The 16968-nt window shown below is 39.5% G+C and overlaps 1 protein-coding gene and 1 pseudogene across 3 annotated transcripts; both read left to right on the forward strand.

Moving 5' to 3' along the window:
* LOC139391207 (E3 ubiquitin-protein ligase RNF144B-like) lies at positions 1 to 16004 on the forward strand. 3 transcript variants are annotated; one of them, XM_071138826.1, is made up of 8 exons: positions 1 to 192; positions 3908 to 4202; positions 5146 to 5250; positions 6610 to 6670; positions 9076 to 9286; positions 10138 to 10294; positions 14687 to 14776; positions 14970 to 15392. In XM_071138826.1, exons 1-8 carry the CDS (start codon positions 89 to 91, stop codon positions 15150 to 15152), a joined length of 1206 nt encoding a protein of 401 aa, XP_070994927.1. In that variant the 5' UTR covers positions 1 to 88; the 3' UTR covers positions 15153 to 15392. The 3 variants fall into 3 exon arrangements, with proteins under 3 accessions (XP_070994927.1, XP_070994935.1, XP_070994944.1); XM_071138834.1 differs by lacking the exon at positions 1 to 192 and adding an exon at positions 292 to 627 and having other exon boundaries at positions 14970 to 16004; XM_071138843.1 differs by lacking the exon at positions 1 to 192 and adding an exon at positions 1625 to 1720.
* Positions 15633 to 16968, forward strand: part of LOC139385201 (xylose isomerase-like) — a 2306-nt pseudogene continuing 970 nt past the window's right edge.

The following is a 16968-nucleotide window of genomic DNA, read 5'->3' on the forward strand; positions in this document are numbered from 1 at the left end:
AATTCTATATTTGTCACTCTCATCATCCTAGCACCTTCCGTCGGAGAGCTATTGACGAGCAAACCCCGATTATCAAAAGTAAAAATAAATGTACTGTGATATTCTACCCGACCAGGAGATATCACAAGAGAAGCTTCTGTGGATTTGTAACAATAACATTCATTATGTAGTCAAAAAGGACGAACTCCTGAGGTGAGGGAAGATGCTTGTAGGTTTTTGCTTTTGCTTTTATTCTATGCAAGCCGCCAGGGGCAGGCTAGAGGACATTCCACCAATAGCCTACTACTTCCTGGTCAAGCAAGCAGCAGGCAGGGCAGCAAGAACATCGTTTGCGGAACAATACTACACACACACACACACCCGTCCACCTGGAAACACGGGACTGACTGCATGCCAACACTGATTGCGTTGGTGACTGTAGGCCAGGCAGGGAGGTGTGTCTAGTGCAGTTGGAAGGAAGAGGTAAATGGGTGGTGCTTGTGTGAATATCGTGGCGCCCGAGTGGAGGTGTTTTGTAGGTGACTGTGTATCAACAGATGCGTCTGTGTCCTAGTAAAAGCACTGCGGCTGTTAATCTGGACAGAAGCAGCTCGTAGGCTACACGCAGTAGGCGACCTGACCGTAGAGGTAGGTCTCTCTTTCTCTCTGTCTTTTTTTCTAGTGTTTCCGTATTTATTGTGACATCTGTGTGGCATTTATGTTATTTTCAGTGTAAGGAATGGTTTAATGTGCGTATGTTGCAGAATTTCAATGTGGACCAATGTCAGTATAGCTACAACATTGGAAGGTGAAATTGTGTCAGTCAAGCTCATCTTGTATTCTTCTGCTGTCTACTACATGCGAACAATGAGTATTTCAGATTATTCCTCTATGAATTCTGGATGAAAAATATACTTTATTAGGGGCATACCCTCATAAAGAGGTTGTCACTCCCATTTACTGTAGTTTGTACAACAACATAAATACAGTGTTTGGTAGTAACACTGTAATAAAAAAAATGATGGTTTTGTTTTGTTTCTTTGATTCAATTAAACAGCAGTTTCATAGGAATTGGAGTAGAAACAATTTGACATTTAGACCCGCATTAACTGCAGCAAGATGAATGTCTTTCTTTCTCTCACTCTCTCTCGCTTGCTCTCTCTCTCTCTCACTCTCACACTCACACTCACACACACACACACACAGGATTGTAAGTACGGGAGCATAGGCCCAGGCCCATCTGCCTCCTTCCAACAGAACACAGCCAGTCACTCTGTATGTATGGCAACTATTCACCGAGCTGAGCTGATTTTCCGTTTCTGCTTGTGTGCTGGACAATGAGGCTTTGATCCCTGGCAGGCATTCAACCTAGATTTTGATCCATGGAGAATGCCTACAGTATGGTTAGAAACAGAACTCACTGTAATGTGAAAGCTGCTGTTAGTCAAAGCAAAGGCCTTATGGTTAGTTAATAAAAGCTTGTCTACATCATGATGATGATATAAAACGTTTGTTGTTGTTGTATGCTACAAGCTAGCGGTTCACTCCAGCTGACCCCCATACTCCTGATTGTGGTGTCAATGGCTGGATCCAAACACTCCAGTGACATTGGTGATCCTTTCCTTCATTTGTATCACTTTGCAGGTTGCAATATTTCATCAAGACAACAAAAGGGTGAGGAACTTTCAAGGCGGAGAGATAGAGGAAACTGATAAAGCACAATTGGTCTTTAGCACCACAGGTCTGTTTGCTACTGCTACCTTCCTGTTATGGTTGTGCAGGACAGACAGACTGACAGGCAGGCAGACTGAAAGACTGACCCTGACGAACAGACAGACTGACAGAAGTAGGCAGCATTGTCAGATGTCTTCACCCTGCTCTCCAGTCTCCACTACAATACAGAAGTGCTTCACTCCTATGGGACAGAGAGAAAGAATGACAGTGCAGAAATAAAATGTGCACATTGAAGTGCAAGTATCAGTGTTTTGCACGTGTGCCATAAATCAATGTTAGATAGAGGAGCACAGTAAATTTAGGACAGTGATGTTGGCTCTATTGATTTGGCTGGTTTAAATTTGCCTGCCAATTTAAACAGCAACTGCAGTTTGTGTGGAGAATGAGAAACTGTAGAGAGACAAATGCATAATCAACAGCTTTTTACCCACTCATTCTGTAGTGCTAAATCTATTTTACTGCTTAATTCTTTATTTTTCCTCATTGGATTTGAGGGCAGAGATATTGGCTCTGGGTTTGTACTCTTTCACAGGGCCCAACATCAGATGACCTGAGCTACAGTTAGACCTCTTATGTAGACTTTGTCCTGTTCTCTAGCTTGGATTAGTCCAGAACATGTGAAATGGGTCAAATGGCAACAGCACCACGAGTTTCCTGCTCTTCAATGAATTCTGAAATTAATATTTTCCTTCTGGCGAAACCTGAAAGACACATTTTTATTGGTAAAAGGGATAACACCTCTTCTCTTGTTTGTCTATTGCAAAGACGCAAAGATATTACCCATGATTTTGTGTTGCGCTGTAGAAGTGTTGCACCGTAGATACCAATGTAAAACCAACGGCTACACGCACTAATACTGCTGGAAGGAGGGGGAGTAATGGCTCCTCTGTTCATTAATAGGAATTGATAATCATATGTCCGGGGCCTGGTTAAAAGTAGTGCACTATTTGGGAAGCAACCTGGAATTAGTCTCTAATCCTCTCAGCTGTTTTAAACACCATTATATGATGTGGAGACTGGCAAGGCTATCAGCTGTTTTAAACACCACTAGATGATGTGGAGACTGGCGAGGCTATCATCTGTTTTAAACACCACTAGATGATGTGGAGACTGTCCAGGCTATCATCTGTTTTAAACACCATTATATGATGTGGAGACTGGCAAGGCTATCAGCTGTTTTAAACACCATTATATGATGTGGGGACTGGCGAGGCTATCAGCTGTTTTAAACACCATTAGATGATGTGGAGACTGGCGAGGCTATCAGCTGTTTTAAACACCACTAGATGATGTGGAGACTGGCGAGGCTATCAGCTGTTTTAAACACCATTATATGATGTGGAGACTGGTGAGGATATCAGCTGTTTTAAACACCATTAGATGATGTGGAGACTGGTGAGGATATCAGCTGTTTTAAACACCATTATATGATGTGGGGACTGGCGAGGCTATCAGCTGTTTTAAACACCATTAGATGATGTGGAGACTGGCGAGGCTATCAGCTGTTTTAAACACCACTAGATGATGTGGAGACTGGCGAGGCTATCAGCTGTTTTAAACACCATTAGATGATGTGGACTGGCGAGGCTATCAGCTGTTTTAAACACCATTAGCTGATGTGGAGACTGGCGAGGCTATCAGCTGTTTTAAACACCATTATATGATGTGGAGACTGGCGAGGCTATCAGCTGTTTTAAACACCATTATATGATGTGGAGACTGGCGAGGATATCAGCTGTTTTAAACACCACTAGATGATGTGGAGACTGGCGAGGTTATCAGCTGTTTTAAACACCATTATATGATGTGGGGACTGGCGAGAATATCAGCTGTTTTAAACACCATTATATGATGTGGAGACTGGCGAGGCTATCAGCTGTTTTAAACACCATTATATGATGTGGAGACTGGCAAGGATATCATCTGTTTTAAACACCATTATATGATGTGGGGACTGGCGAGGATATCAGCTGTTTTAAACACCATTATATGATGTGGAGACTGGCGAGGCTATCAGCTGTTTTAAACACCATTATATGATGTGGAGACTGGCAAGGATATCATCTGTTTTAAACACCACTAGATGATGTGGAGACTGGCGAGGTTATCAGCTGTTTTAAACACAACTACATGATGTGGGGACTGGGGAGGTTATCGGCTGACTGCTTGTCTTCTGTTCTCCACCATCCACCAGATCATGGAGCACAGCCCTCCACACTTCCTCCAGCAGAAGCGCTAAGAGAAGCTTCCAGGCAGTGCTGACTGACCGCTCTGCTCCCCCCATGGCCAACAACAGCAGTCCAGACCAGGGCCAGGGTCAGGGCCCCATAGCCAACAGCAGTTCAGCTCAGCCTCTGGGCCAGGCCGGGGCTGTAGTGACCTCCTCCACCCAGCCTGATTTGGTGGTCTACTGCAAGCTGTGCCTTAGTGAGCACCCCTCAGCAGCAACCAGCACGCTGCACACCTGTGACTGTGTCTTCTGCACCCCGGTAGGTAGACAACACAAACCTGTCATAACTTCTCATATCTGATACTGGGCAGGGAAATGCCTGTATTTTCTATTCTCCCTCTGTTTTCATTCAACAAGACTCAGCATTCAAACAACAGGACATATCTATCTGCCGAATCAAAAATATTTATTTAATCACTGCTTTCCTGAAAGCATTTAGTTTCTCTTTCACTTTTATCTCTGGCAGGCAGTACTGTAGCGGACTTTCTATTGATTGGTGTTCAGTCAGCCTGTATCCATCCGCACTGAGGTGGAGGTGACGTGCTTTGACACGGAGAGTGAGATATCCTGGCGTGGGGTTGGCTGGCAGGTGCTAATCTCTGCCTGGCTGCTGGCGTCGCTCAGAGCAGCAGTCTGAGTTGCTAGGCCAAGGTCAAACATAGGGTGCATCCCTATGGGGCCTGGAAAGTCGTGCACTATATAGGGAATACGATGCCATTTGGGACACAGCCATAGAGAGATACTGTCAACACAACAATAAACCCCATGCCTTCTGCATTCTGCTGTTGCTACAGTAGCTGGGTGAGCCTTGGTGTGACTCTTCTGACAAACAAAACGGCAGGTTTTTGCATGAACAGACTCGCAGGACTGCATTTTTTGGCTGCTTTGTCTTTAGCATCAAATCGTTTGTTAGAGACGAGTCTAGTTCAAGTGCTAGTTACTGTATATCTCAGATACTGTCAACATCAACATCAATCCAGGGCCACTTTTAGTAGGTGAACGTTGTGGAATGTTGTAGATAAAAATGTAATGATCAGAACTGACGTGATTCCTTACTCTACATGGCTACAGAGAGGCATGTTTGTTCGGGAACATTTCACAACGTTGTGCGCTGCTGAACATGGCCCTCCTCTCTGGTTTTGTCCATAGACATACATATTATTCACATCTGTGTTTATGTCATTGGTTGTCTGTCCTCTTAGTGTCTGCAGCAGTATGTTCAGCTGGCCATCCGGGAGGGTGGGGGCAGCCCGGTCACATGTCCAGACATGGCTTGTCAGAGGACAGGAGTCCTACTCCACTCAGAGGTACTAGGCTTATACTGGATGTTCTATTGTGTCTGCTACTCAAATGGCACCCTATTCCCTTTATAGTGCACTACTTTTGACCAGGGCCCATAGGGAATTATATAGGGAATAGGGTGCCATTTTGGACACATTCAAAGAACCACTGTTTTTATTTATTTATTTATTTTTATTTTACCTTTATTTAACTAGGCAAGTCAGTTAAGAACAAATTCTTATTTTCAATGACGGCCTAGGAACAGTGGGTTAACTGCCTGTTCAGGGGCAGAACGACAGATTTGTACCTTGTCAGCTCGGGGGTTTGAACTTGCAACCTTCCAGTTACTAGTCCAACGCTCTAACCACCATGCTACCCTGGTTCACATCAATGTTTAGACCATTTGACTATTACACTGCTACTTTGCTATTGTAACAGTATAGCTTCCTTCCCTCTCCTCGCCCCAACCTGGGCTCGAACCAGGGACCCTCTGCACACATCAACAGTCACCCTCGAAGCATCGTTACCCATCGCTCCACAAAAGCCGCAGGGGGAACAACAAAAAAGCCGCAAGGGGAACCACTACTTCAGGTCTCAGAGCGAGTGACGTCACCGATTGAAACGCTATTTAGCGCGTACCACCACTATCTAGCTAGCTATTTCACATCGGTTACACTCACCCCCTTTTGACCTCCTCCTTTTCCGCAGCAACCAGTGATCCGGGTCAACAGCATCAATGTAACAGTATAGCTTCCGTCCCTCTCCTCACCCCAACCTGGGCTCAAACCAGGGACCCTCTGCACACATCAACAGTCACCCTCGAAGCATCGTTACCCATCGCTCCACAAAAGCCGCGGCCCTTGCAGAGCAAGGGGAACCACTACTTCAGGTCTCAGAGCGAGTGACGTCACCGATTGAAACGCTATTAGCGCGCACCACCGCTAATTGGCTAGCCATTTCACGTCGGTTACACTATTACACTCATATGTATTTGCCTGTTACCACTAGTAGGGTTGGGTACCGTTGGGTAATATGAATCATGTCACCACACCTTGAAACTCTGAATGTCATTGTCAGGTGTAAATGGTAAATGGCCTACAGCACAGGCCAATGTAGTGTTGCAGTCAGGTCAGGGAGTTTGGTAATCAACACCTCTTCTCTTGAAATTATTATCCCTGCGTTAATTTCTGCATTTCTGTAGAATGCAATACATTTAATTTCTGTGGAATGCATTACATTGAAGCCTGGTCTCAGATCTGTTTGTAACAATGACCATGGAAGTTGGCTATACAACACAACTGATCTGGGACCAGGATGGTCGTCCTTTGATTTTAAGACATAATCACAGACGTGATCAATTCTGTTTCATTTGTGTTGTTTTGCAGATAGCCTGTTTTGCTTCTGCGGATCAGATTGAGCTGTACCAGCGGCTGGAGTTTGAACGAGGTACGGTACCGTTCATTAGCATTAACATGCTGGGGAGGTGACTGGTGACGGCTGTCATGGCAACCAGGCTATTTCAGGTCTCCCTCTAGTCCTTATCTTGACTCCCTCCCACCCCGTCCCAGTCCAGCTGAAAGGTTCTTGTAACTTTAGTAACTACTAGACGGTTCGTCAAGCTACCAGAATACCATAAGGCGATTTATAAATAGCAGTTTAAGAATTACTGGAAATAATGAAGTTGTTATTGCTCTGTCTGTCCGCAGTTTTTGTTGGTGAAGAAATATGGTTTGTTGTTGTTGGCTTTAGTTTAGAGACAAAAGTAATTTCTAAGAGCTTGAAGAGAAGAAAACAGTGTAGAAAAGGTCCCGGCTGGTTTAACATTTACAAATTGGAATCTGAGGTTGGTTGGTTTGCCTTGTGGCAACAACACACTGAAACCAACATTAGTCACCGTTCAGTCATAAATCAAATACCATAAAAATTGGATCTAGGAACAAAGTGCACAAAAACATGTTCTCATGGTGCTACCCTGATAAAGGATAACATGGAATGTGCCTTTGTTACGAAAGCAGTTAGAAACCCCACTGAAAACCCTGCCCTGGTACATCTAGGATAGGATACATCTAGGATAGGATACATCTAGGATACTTTCCTTCAGAAAGTATTCACACCCCTTGACTTTTTACAAGGTGGGATTAAAATGGATTTAATTGTAATTTTTGTCAACGATCTACACAAAATACTCTGTAATGTCAAAGTGGAAGAAACATTCTAACATTTGTAAAAAATAAAATAAAAAACACTAATATATCCTGATTTCATAAGTATTTAACCCCCTGACTCAGTACATGTTAGAATCGCCTTTGGCATCGATTACACCTGTGAGTCTTTCTGGGTAGGTCTCTAAGAGCTTTGCACACCTGGATTGTACAATATTTGCACATTATTCTTTTTAAAATTCTTCAATCTCTGTCAAGTTGGTTGTGATCATTGCTAGACAACCATTTTCAAGTCTTGCGATAGATTGTCAAGACGATTTGAGTCAAAACTGTAAATAGGCCATTCAGGAACATCCAATGTTGTGTATATTTGTATATTTGGCCTTATGTTTTAGGTTATTGTCCTGCTGAAAGATGAATTTGTCTCTCAGTGTCTGTTGGAAAGCAGACTGAACCATGTTTTTCTCTAAGATTTTGCCTGTGCTTAGCTCTATTCCGTTTATTGTTATCCTAAAAAACTCCCTAGTCCTTGCCGATGACAAGCATACCCATAACATGATGCAGCCACCACCATTGAAAATATGAAGAGTGCTATTCAGTGATGTGTTGTGTTGGATTTGCCCTTAACATAATGCTTTGTATTCAGGAGATAAAGTTATTTTCTTTGCCACATTTAGTGCCTTATTGCGAACAGGATGCATGTTTTGGAATATTTGTATTCTATACAGGCTACAATGTTGTTGATGCATCTTCAGTTTTCTCCTATCACAACAATTAAACTGTAACTGTTTTAAAGTCATCATTGGCCTCATGGTAAAATACCTGAGCGGTTTCCTTCCTCTCTGGCAACTGAGTTAGGAAGGAGCCTGTATCTTTGTAGATCTGGGTGTATTCATGCACCATCGAAAGTGTAATTAATAACTTCACCATGCTCAAAGTGATATTCAATGTCAGATTTTTTTAAACACATTTTTTTACCAATTCACTGCTCGACAGAGGGACCTTACAGATAATTGTATGTGTAGGATACAGAGATGAGGTAGTCATTCAAAAACCATGTTAAACACTATTATTGCACACAGAGTGAGTCCATGCAACTTATTATGTGACTTGTTAAGCACATTTGTACTCCTGAACTCATTTAGGCTTGCCATAACAAATGGGTTGAATACTTATTGATGCAAGACATTTCAGCTTTTCATTTTTTATTAATTTGTACAATTTTTTTGTATTTTTTATAATATACTTAGGGGTGTGGAGGCCAGTGACACAAAATCTCAATTTAACACATTTTAAATGCAGGCAGTAACACAACAAAAGGTAGAACAAGTCAAGTAGTGTGAATACTTTCTGAAGGCACCCGTATCTAGGATCCTCTACCCTCTATATCTAATACCTTGCTTTGGGTATCATTCTGTTAGGTTCTTATTTTTCAGAGAAAATAATCCTTTCAGACCCCTCTTTCAAAGTCACTGAGATCTCTTCGAGCCATGGTAGCCAAAATAATGGTCAACTGGGCATGATGGAATGTTACGAGCTTAATTAACTCAGGAACCACACCTGCGTGGAACAACCTGCTTTCAATATACTTTATATCCCTCATTTACTAGTGTTTCCTTTATTTTGTCAGTTACCTGTATATGTACATACATATGTGTTTATGTACATCATTGGTTTGTTATGTTTCAGGGGTGCAGCTGGACCCTAGTAGAGCATGGTGCCCGGTGCTGGAGTGCCAGGCTGTCTGCAGCGTCGGGCCCAGCTCAGAGGGCCAGCCTACGTCCGTTCCCTGTCCAGCCTGCCACACCGTCTTCTGCTCTGGCTGTAGAGGGCCCTGGCAGGACGGGCACGCCTGCCCCGAGCACCAGCCTATGACATCATCATCTGCCCCAGAGAGCAGGTCAGTCAGTCACAGTCAGAGCGCCTTGGTGGAAAAATATTGTCACAGAAAAACTGATGAATGCTGATTGAAGCAGTTGTCTTGGCCTTTTGGCCATTTCTGGTGTGCCACAGACAGTGTGCTCAGTGTGTTCCTCAGAAATTCCGTCAGTGTCTCTCTCTCTATGCTGCATACAGTATTCCACCCCTTCCACTCTTCAATGTGTGTGTGTGTGTGTGTGTGTGTGTGTGTGTGTGTGTGTGTGTGTGTGTGTGTGTTTGTTATTGGAAGGTGTGGAGTAAAGCTTAATGGAATGCCATTGTGTCCCTGCCAAAGGGGAGGAGTAGGGGAGTCAGTCAGTGAATCCATTTCTGTTGCTTTGACAACGCGAAGTGCCTCGTACTGGAGAAAATGTCCTTGAGTCGATGGATTTAATAAACTAAAGTATAACAACAGACAAGACCAGAAAGTGTTCTAAAATCTTAGATTTGAGCCCCAAAGAATGAGAGACAGAATGCCAGTTTGATGTTGTTGTGGGGGATTAACACTATTGGTCCATTTAGTAATACAATGCAGTTAATTCAATCCCTTCTTACCATGGTATTCAGTCAACTGGTTCCCTCATAGTTTCTTCTCCCAAATAAATTAAGTTAAGCCGCCAATTAACATTAGTGCTAAATATAGAGGCCAGTCTGTGCCTCAGCTCCCATGGTTTAACCCTGCTAACACCATAAAATTACATTTACACTATAATGTATAGACATTATTAACATTCTTATTCTAATTCTCTATCTGAACCCACTCTCCCTCACCTCCCCCACCACGTCTCAACCTCTCCCCCACCTCTCCACCCCTCATCCACCTGTCCCCAGCCTTCATGCTGGGGGCCGGTCATGCAGTGACTCTGATCTGCCCATCAAGCAGTGCCCCATGTGTGGTGTGTACATCGAGAGGAACCAAGGCTGTGCCCAGATGCTGTGTAAGAGCTGCAAACACACCTTCTGTTGGTACTGTCTGCAGAACCTGGATGTAAGTCCACATACAGTTATAAATGCTTCAATAAGTCTGAACCTACATGTTGTATTTTAATGGTGATACTGTATTCCTCTATGTTAAGGTGATATATTTCTGAGGCACTATGATAACTGTTGTTATATGTTAAGGTGATATATTTCTGAGGTACTATGATAACTGTTGTTATATGTTAAGGTGATATATTTCTGAGGTACTATGATAACTGTTGTTATATGTTAAGGTGATATATTTCTGAGGTACTATGATAACTGTTGTTATATGTTAAGGTGATATATTTCTGAGGTACTATGATAACTGTTGTTATATGTTAAGGTGATATATTTCTGAGGCACTATGATAACTGTTGTTATATGTTAAGGTGATATATTTCTGAGGTACTATGATAACTGTTGTTATATGTTAAGGTTATATATTTCTGAGGTACTATGATAACTGTTGTTATATGTTAAGGTGATATATTTCTGAGGCACTATGATAACTGTTGTTATATGTTAAGGTGATATATTTCTGAGGCACTATGATAACTGTTGTTATATGTTAAGGTGATATATTTCTGAGGCACTATGATAACTGTTGTTATATGTTAAGGTGATATATTTCTGAGGTACTATGATAACTGTTGTTATATGTTAAGGTGATATATTTCTGAGGTACTATGATAACTGTTGTTATATGTTAAGGTGATATATTTCTGAGGCACTATGATAACTGTTGTTATATGTTAAGGTGATATATTTCTGAGGCACTATGATAACTGTTGTTATATGTTAAGGTGATATATTTCTGAGGCACTATGATAACTGTTGTGATATATTTCTGAGGCACTATGATAACTGTTGTTATATGTTAAGGTGATATATTTCTGAGGTACTATGAAAACTGTTGTTAAATGTTAAGGTTATATATTTCTGAGGCACTATGATAACTGTTGTTATATGTTAAGGTGATATATTTCTGAGGCACTATGATAACTGTTGTTATATGTTTAGGGTGATATATTTCTGAGGCACTATGATAACTGTTGTTATATGTTAAGGTGATATATTTCTGAGGCACTATGATAACTGTTGTTATATGTTAAGGTGATATATTTCTGAGGCACTATGATAACTGTTGTTATATGTTTAGGGTGATATATTTCTGAGGCACTATGATAACTGTTGTTATATGTTATATATATTTCTGAGGTACTATGAAAACTATTGTTATATGTTAAGGTGATATATTTCTGAGGTACTATGAAAACTGTTGTTATATGTTTAGGGTGATATATTTCTGAGGCACTATGATAACTGTTGTTATATGTTAAGGTGATATATTTCTGAGGTACTATGATAACTGTTGTTATATGTTAAGGTGATATATTTCTGAGGTACTATGATAACTGTTGTTATATGTTAAGGTGATATATTTCTGAGGCACTATGATAACTGTTGTTATATGTTAAGGTGATATATTTCTGAGGCACTATGATAACTGTTGTTATATGTTTAGGGTGATATATTTCTGAGGCACTATGATAACTGTTGTTATATGTTAAGGTGATATATTTCTGAGGTGATATATTTCTGAGGTACTATGATAACTGTTGTTATATGTTAAGGTGATATATTTCTGAGGCACTATGATAACTGTTGTTATATGTTAAGGTGATATATTTCTGAGGTACTATGATAACTGTTGTTATATGTTAAGGTGATATATTTCTGAGGCACTATGATAACTGTTGTTATATGTTAAGGTTATATATTTCTGGGTGATATATTTCTGAGGCACTATGATAACTGTTGTTATATGTTAAGGTGATATATTTCTGAGGCACTATGATAACTGTTGTTATATGTTAAGGTGATATATTTCTGAGGCACTATGATAACTGTTGTTATATGTTTAGGGTGATATATTTCTGAGGCACTATGATAACTGTTGTGATATATTTCTGAGGCACTATGATAACTGTTGTTATATGTTAAGGTGATATATTTCTGAGGTACTATGATAACTGTTGTTATATGTTTAGGGTGATATATTTCTGAGGCACTATGATAACTGTTGTTATATGTTAAGGTGATATATTTCTGAGGTACTATGATAACTGTTGTTATATGTTAAGGTGATATATTTCTGAGGTACTATGATAACTGTTGTTATATGTTAAGGTGATATATTTCTGAGGCACTATGATAACTGTTGTTATATGTTAAGGTGATATATTTCTGAGGCACTATGATAACTGTTGTTATATGTTAAGGTGATATATTTCTGAGGCACTATGATAACTGTTGTTATATGTTAAGGTGATATATTTCTGAGGTACTATGATAACTGTTGTTATATGTTAAGGTGATATATTTTCTGAGGCACTATGATAACTGTTGTTATATGTTTAGGGTGATATATTTCTGAGGCACTATGATAACTGTTGTTATATGTTAAGGTGATATATTTCTGAGGCACTATGATAACTGTTGTTATATGTTAAGGTGATATATTTCTGAGGTACTATGATAACTGTTGTTATATGTTAAGGTGATATATTTCTGAGGTACTATGATAACTGTTGTTATATGTTAAGGTGATATATTTCTGAGGCACTATGATAACTGTTGTTATATGTTAATATATTTCTGGTATGATATGTTGTGATTATCTGAGGCACTATGATAACTGTTGTTATATGTTAAGGTGATATATTTCTGAGGTACTATGATAACTGTTGTTATATGTTAAGGTGATATATTTCTGAGGCACTATGATAACTGTTGTTATATGTTTAGGGTGATATATTTCTGAGGCACTATGATAACTGTTGTTATATGTTAAGGTGATATATTTCTGAGGTACTATGATAACTGTTGTTATATGTTAAGGTGATATATTTCTGAGGCACTATGATAACTGTTGTTATATGTTAAGGTGATATATTTCTGAGGCACTATGATAACTGTTGTTATATGTTAAGGTGATATATTTCTGAGGCACTATGATAACTGTTGTTATATGTTTAGGGTGATATATTTCTGAGGTACTATGAAAACTGTTGTTATATGTTAAGGTGATATATTTCTGAGGCACTATGATAACTGTTGTTATATGTTTAGGGTGATATATTTTTTGAGGTACTATGATAACTGTTGTTATATGTTAAGGTGATATATTTCTGAGGTACTATGAAAACTGTTGTTATATGTTTAGGGTGATATATTTCTGAGGCACTATGATAACTGTTGTTATATGTTAAGGTGATATATTTCTGAGGCACTATGATAACTGTTGTTATATGTTTAGGGTGATATATTTCTGAGGTACTATGATAACTGTTGTTATATGTTAAGATGATATATTTCTGAGGTACTATGAAAACTGTTGTTATATGTTAAGGTGATATATTTCTGAGGCACTATGATAACTGTTGTTATATGTTTAGGGTGATATATTTCTGAGGCACTATGATAACTTGTTATATGTTAAGGTGATATATTTCTGAGGTACTATGATAACTGTTGTTATATGTTAAGGTGATATATTTCTGAGGCACTATGATAACTGTTGTTATATGTTAAGGTGATATATTTCTGAGGTACTATGAAAACTGTTGTTATATGTTAAGATGATATATTTCTGAGGCACTATGATAACTGTTGTTATATGTTTAGGGTGATATATTTCTGAGGCACTATGATAACTGTTGTGATATATTTCTGAGGTACTATGAAAACTGTTGTTATATGTTAAGGTGATATATTTCTGAGGTACTATGATAACTGTTGTTATATGTTAAGGTGATATATTTCTGAGGCACTATGATAACTGTTGTTATATGTTTAGGGTGATATATTTCTGAGGCACTATGATAACTGTTGTTATATGTTAAGGTGATATATTTCTGAGGTACTATGATAACTGTTGTTATATGTTAAGGTGATATATTTCTGAGGCACTATGATAACTGTTGTTATATGTTAAGGTGATATATTTCTGAGGCACTATGATAACTGTTGTTATATGTTTAGGGTGATATATTTCTGAGGCACTATGATAACTGTTGTTATATGTTTAGGGTGATATATTTCTGAGGTACTATGATAACTGTTGTTATATGTTAAGGTGATATATTTCTGAGGCACTATGATAACTGTTGTTATATGTTAAGGTGATATATTTCTGAGGTACTATGATAACTGTTGTTATATGTTAAGGTGATATATTTCTGAGGCACTATGATAACTGTTGTTATATGTTTAGGGTGATATATTTCTGAGGCACTATGATAACTGTTGTTATATGTTTAGGGTGATATATTTCTGAGGCACTATGATAACTGTTGTTATATGTTTAGGGTGATATATTTCTGAGGCACTATGATAACTGTTGTTATTTGTTTAGGGTGATATATTTCTGAGGCACTATGATAAGGGGCCATGCAGAAACAAGCTGGGCCACTCCCGAGCCTCCGTCATGTGGAACAGAACACAGGTGAGGTGACTCTTCTCATTTTACACTCCAGTAAACCAGGAAATCTGTGTTTTGCTATATCAAGTTTTCTTGTATGCCTGAATCAACAGTCATTGACCTGACATTAAGTATGTGACATTCACATTTATTGGCCTCCTGCTAAACACCCTGTGTGTGCGTTTGTGTGTGTGTGTAAACCTTGTCCTCTTGGCAGGTGGTGGGCATCCTGGTTGGTGTCAGTGTCATCGTGCTGGTGGCCTCTCCTCTCCTCCTGCTGGCTTCACCCTGCGTCCTGTGCTGCCTGTGCAAGCCCTGCCGAGGCAAAAAGAAGAGGAGGAAGAAGAAAGAGCTCACACAGACAGACATACAGCCAGAACTCAGTCCCACCAAGTCATAAAGAAAGACTGCTCCTTATTCTCACCACGGTCTGGGAATGGATCCATTGTCAATTCAGGAACTGATTTTAATTAATTAATGAAAACACTTAATTGAAAAGAATGGGGTAATTTCCAAATCATCGAATTTTAAATAATGTTATTGAATTGACAGAATTGAAAACTGACTAGTACCCAGATTCCCAACATCACACACACACATACAGTACAGGACCACTGTCTACCACCTTCATGTGCCAAATGTCACGATGCCAAACCAGTCTTGTTACAGTAGGTGCACAAGTGCCTCCATCCTACAGTGCCTGGTATTTGTTTTGCCTTCCATTATATTATGCAAAAATGTGTGTTGTTTATGAAAAGAACGACTGTATGTAACATAGGAAAATATCCTTAACCAATGCAAAACATTGTTTCATAATGTGCTGTGGAAGTATTGTGCTGTGGAAACTGCATTGTGCACTGTATTAGATACTGGGAGAAAAATGGGTACATCCAAAATGGCACCCTATTCCCTACATAGTATGCTACTTTTGACCAGTCCCTGGTCAAAGGTGTGCACTATAATGGGAATAGGGTGCCATTTTGGAAGTACACAATGATATAGGGCTTCAAAGGTGCACATATAAATAGTTTCTGCTGCTGACAGATAGTTTCCACCTGGAATTCCAGACCAAATTTCTGTTGGATTCTATATACTACTACTACTACTACTACTATAATGTATGTAAATATGTATTTATGGAATTGTGTATATGGTGGGTCCTGTCTTTTCTACTTTTTTTTCGTTGATGTTTCTGCATCAGATATTTTGTAAAAGATCCATTGTAATTGAAATAAACATCAGATATTGAACATGCCCTGGCTGCATAATAGTATGGCCCACTTAAATGTTTGTTTGCACATTGTTATATAATCTTGTTTACCCTGATTTATAACATGCCCTTTCGAGATTCACCCAGTCATAGGCCTGGTTGTCTTCATAATCTTGCTACTGAAGACTAGAACTATAGTAAATTGGGCCCTAAAGAGGTCGTACAATGTGAATGACTGCAATAATGTTGCAATGTATAGATTAGCCTATCAGATCCAAAGTCTACCACGGAGTTTGGGAATGACATTTATCGTTGACCAAAGAAGACGGTGATAGAGCTGACTAGTTTGTAGGTTTTGAAAGGCGGTTTGGTGCTGTCAAACGGGACCATAAATTACTATTTTGATAAAAATCTAAAACGGTTAGTGTTCTGCTGGAAACCAGAGACACCTTGTGGTAGATGTGAAGATTGTGTTTCATATTTTCGATCAAGACGAAGTGGAACTTCAAGGGGAAAACTCAGAGATGATCTGAAGTTCTTAAACGTATTTGACATGGCTACGGAAACATAATTATTTGCTGGTAATCATTCTTTGCTTCAATTATAGCACACTTCTTCCTCAATATAGGCTTTAAGTCAGTGGCAATTGACCACTAAGAACCCTGCAAACAAGAGCTGAGATTGGAAGTTCCATTCATTCACAAAACAATAACTGAAATTGTTTTTCGTCGTGCATTGCAGTTAGATGCTTTATAAATGTGAAGTTTCTGCAATATTAGCAGGGGAACCCGATTTTCCAAGGCAATGTTTTATTTTTGCTTGATTTTAACTGAAATAGGTGACGGTATTGTGCATAACATCTCCCCCTTCGCGTGAACGCACACACACTCAATTCTTCATTGCTGCGACTTGCTTGCTAGTTGAGATTTCTGCTCTTCACTCCGTTGTCAGTTTAGCCTACATTTCACTGATCTTAGTAGCAGAAAGCATGTTTTATTTGTGTTCT

Source organism: Oncorhynchus clarkii, chromosome 3 (genome assembly GCF_045791955.1).
Source record: "Oncorhynchus clarkii lewisi isolate Uvic-CL-2024 chromosome 3, UVic_Ocla_1.0, whole genome shotgun sequence".
NCBI lineage: Eukaryota > Metazoa > Chordata > Actinopteri > Salmoniformes > Salmonidae > Oncorhynchus > Oncorhynchus clarkii.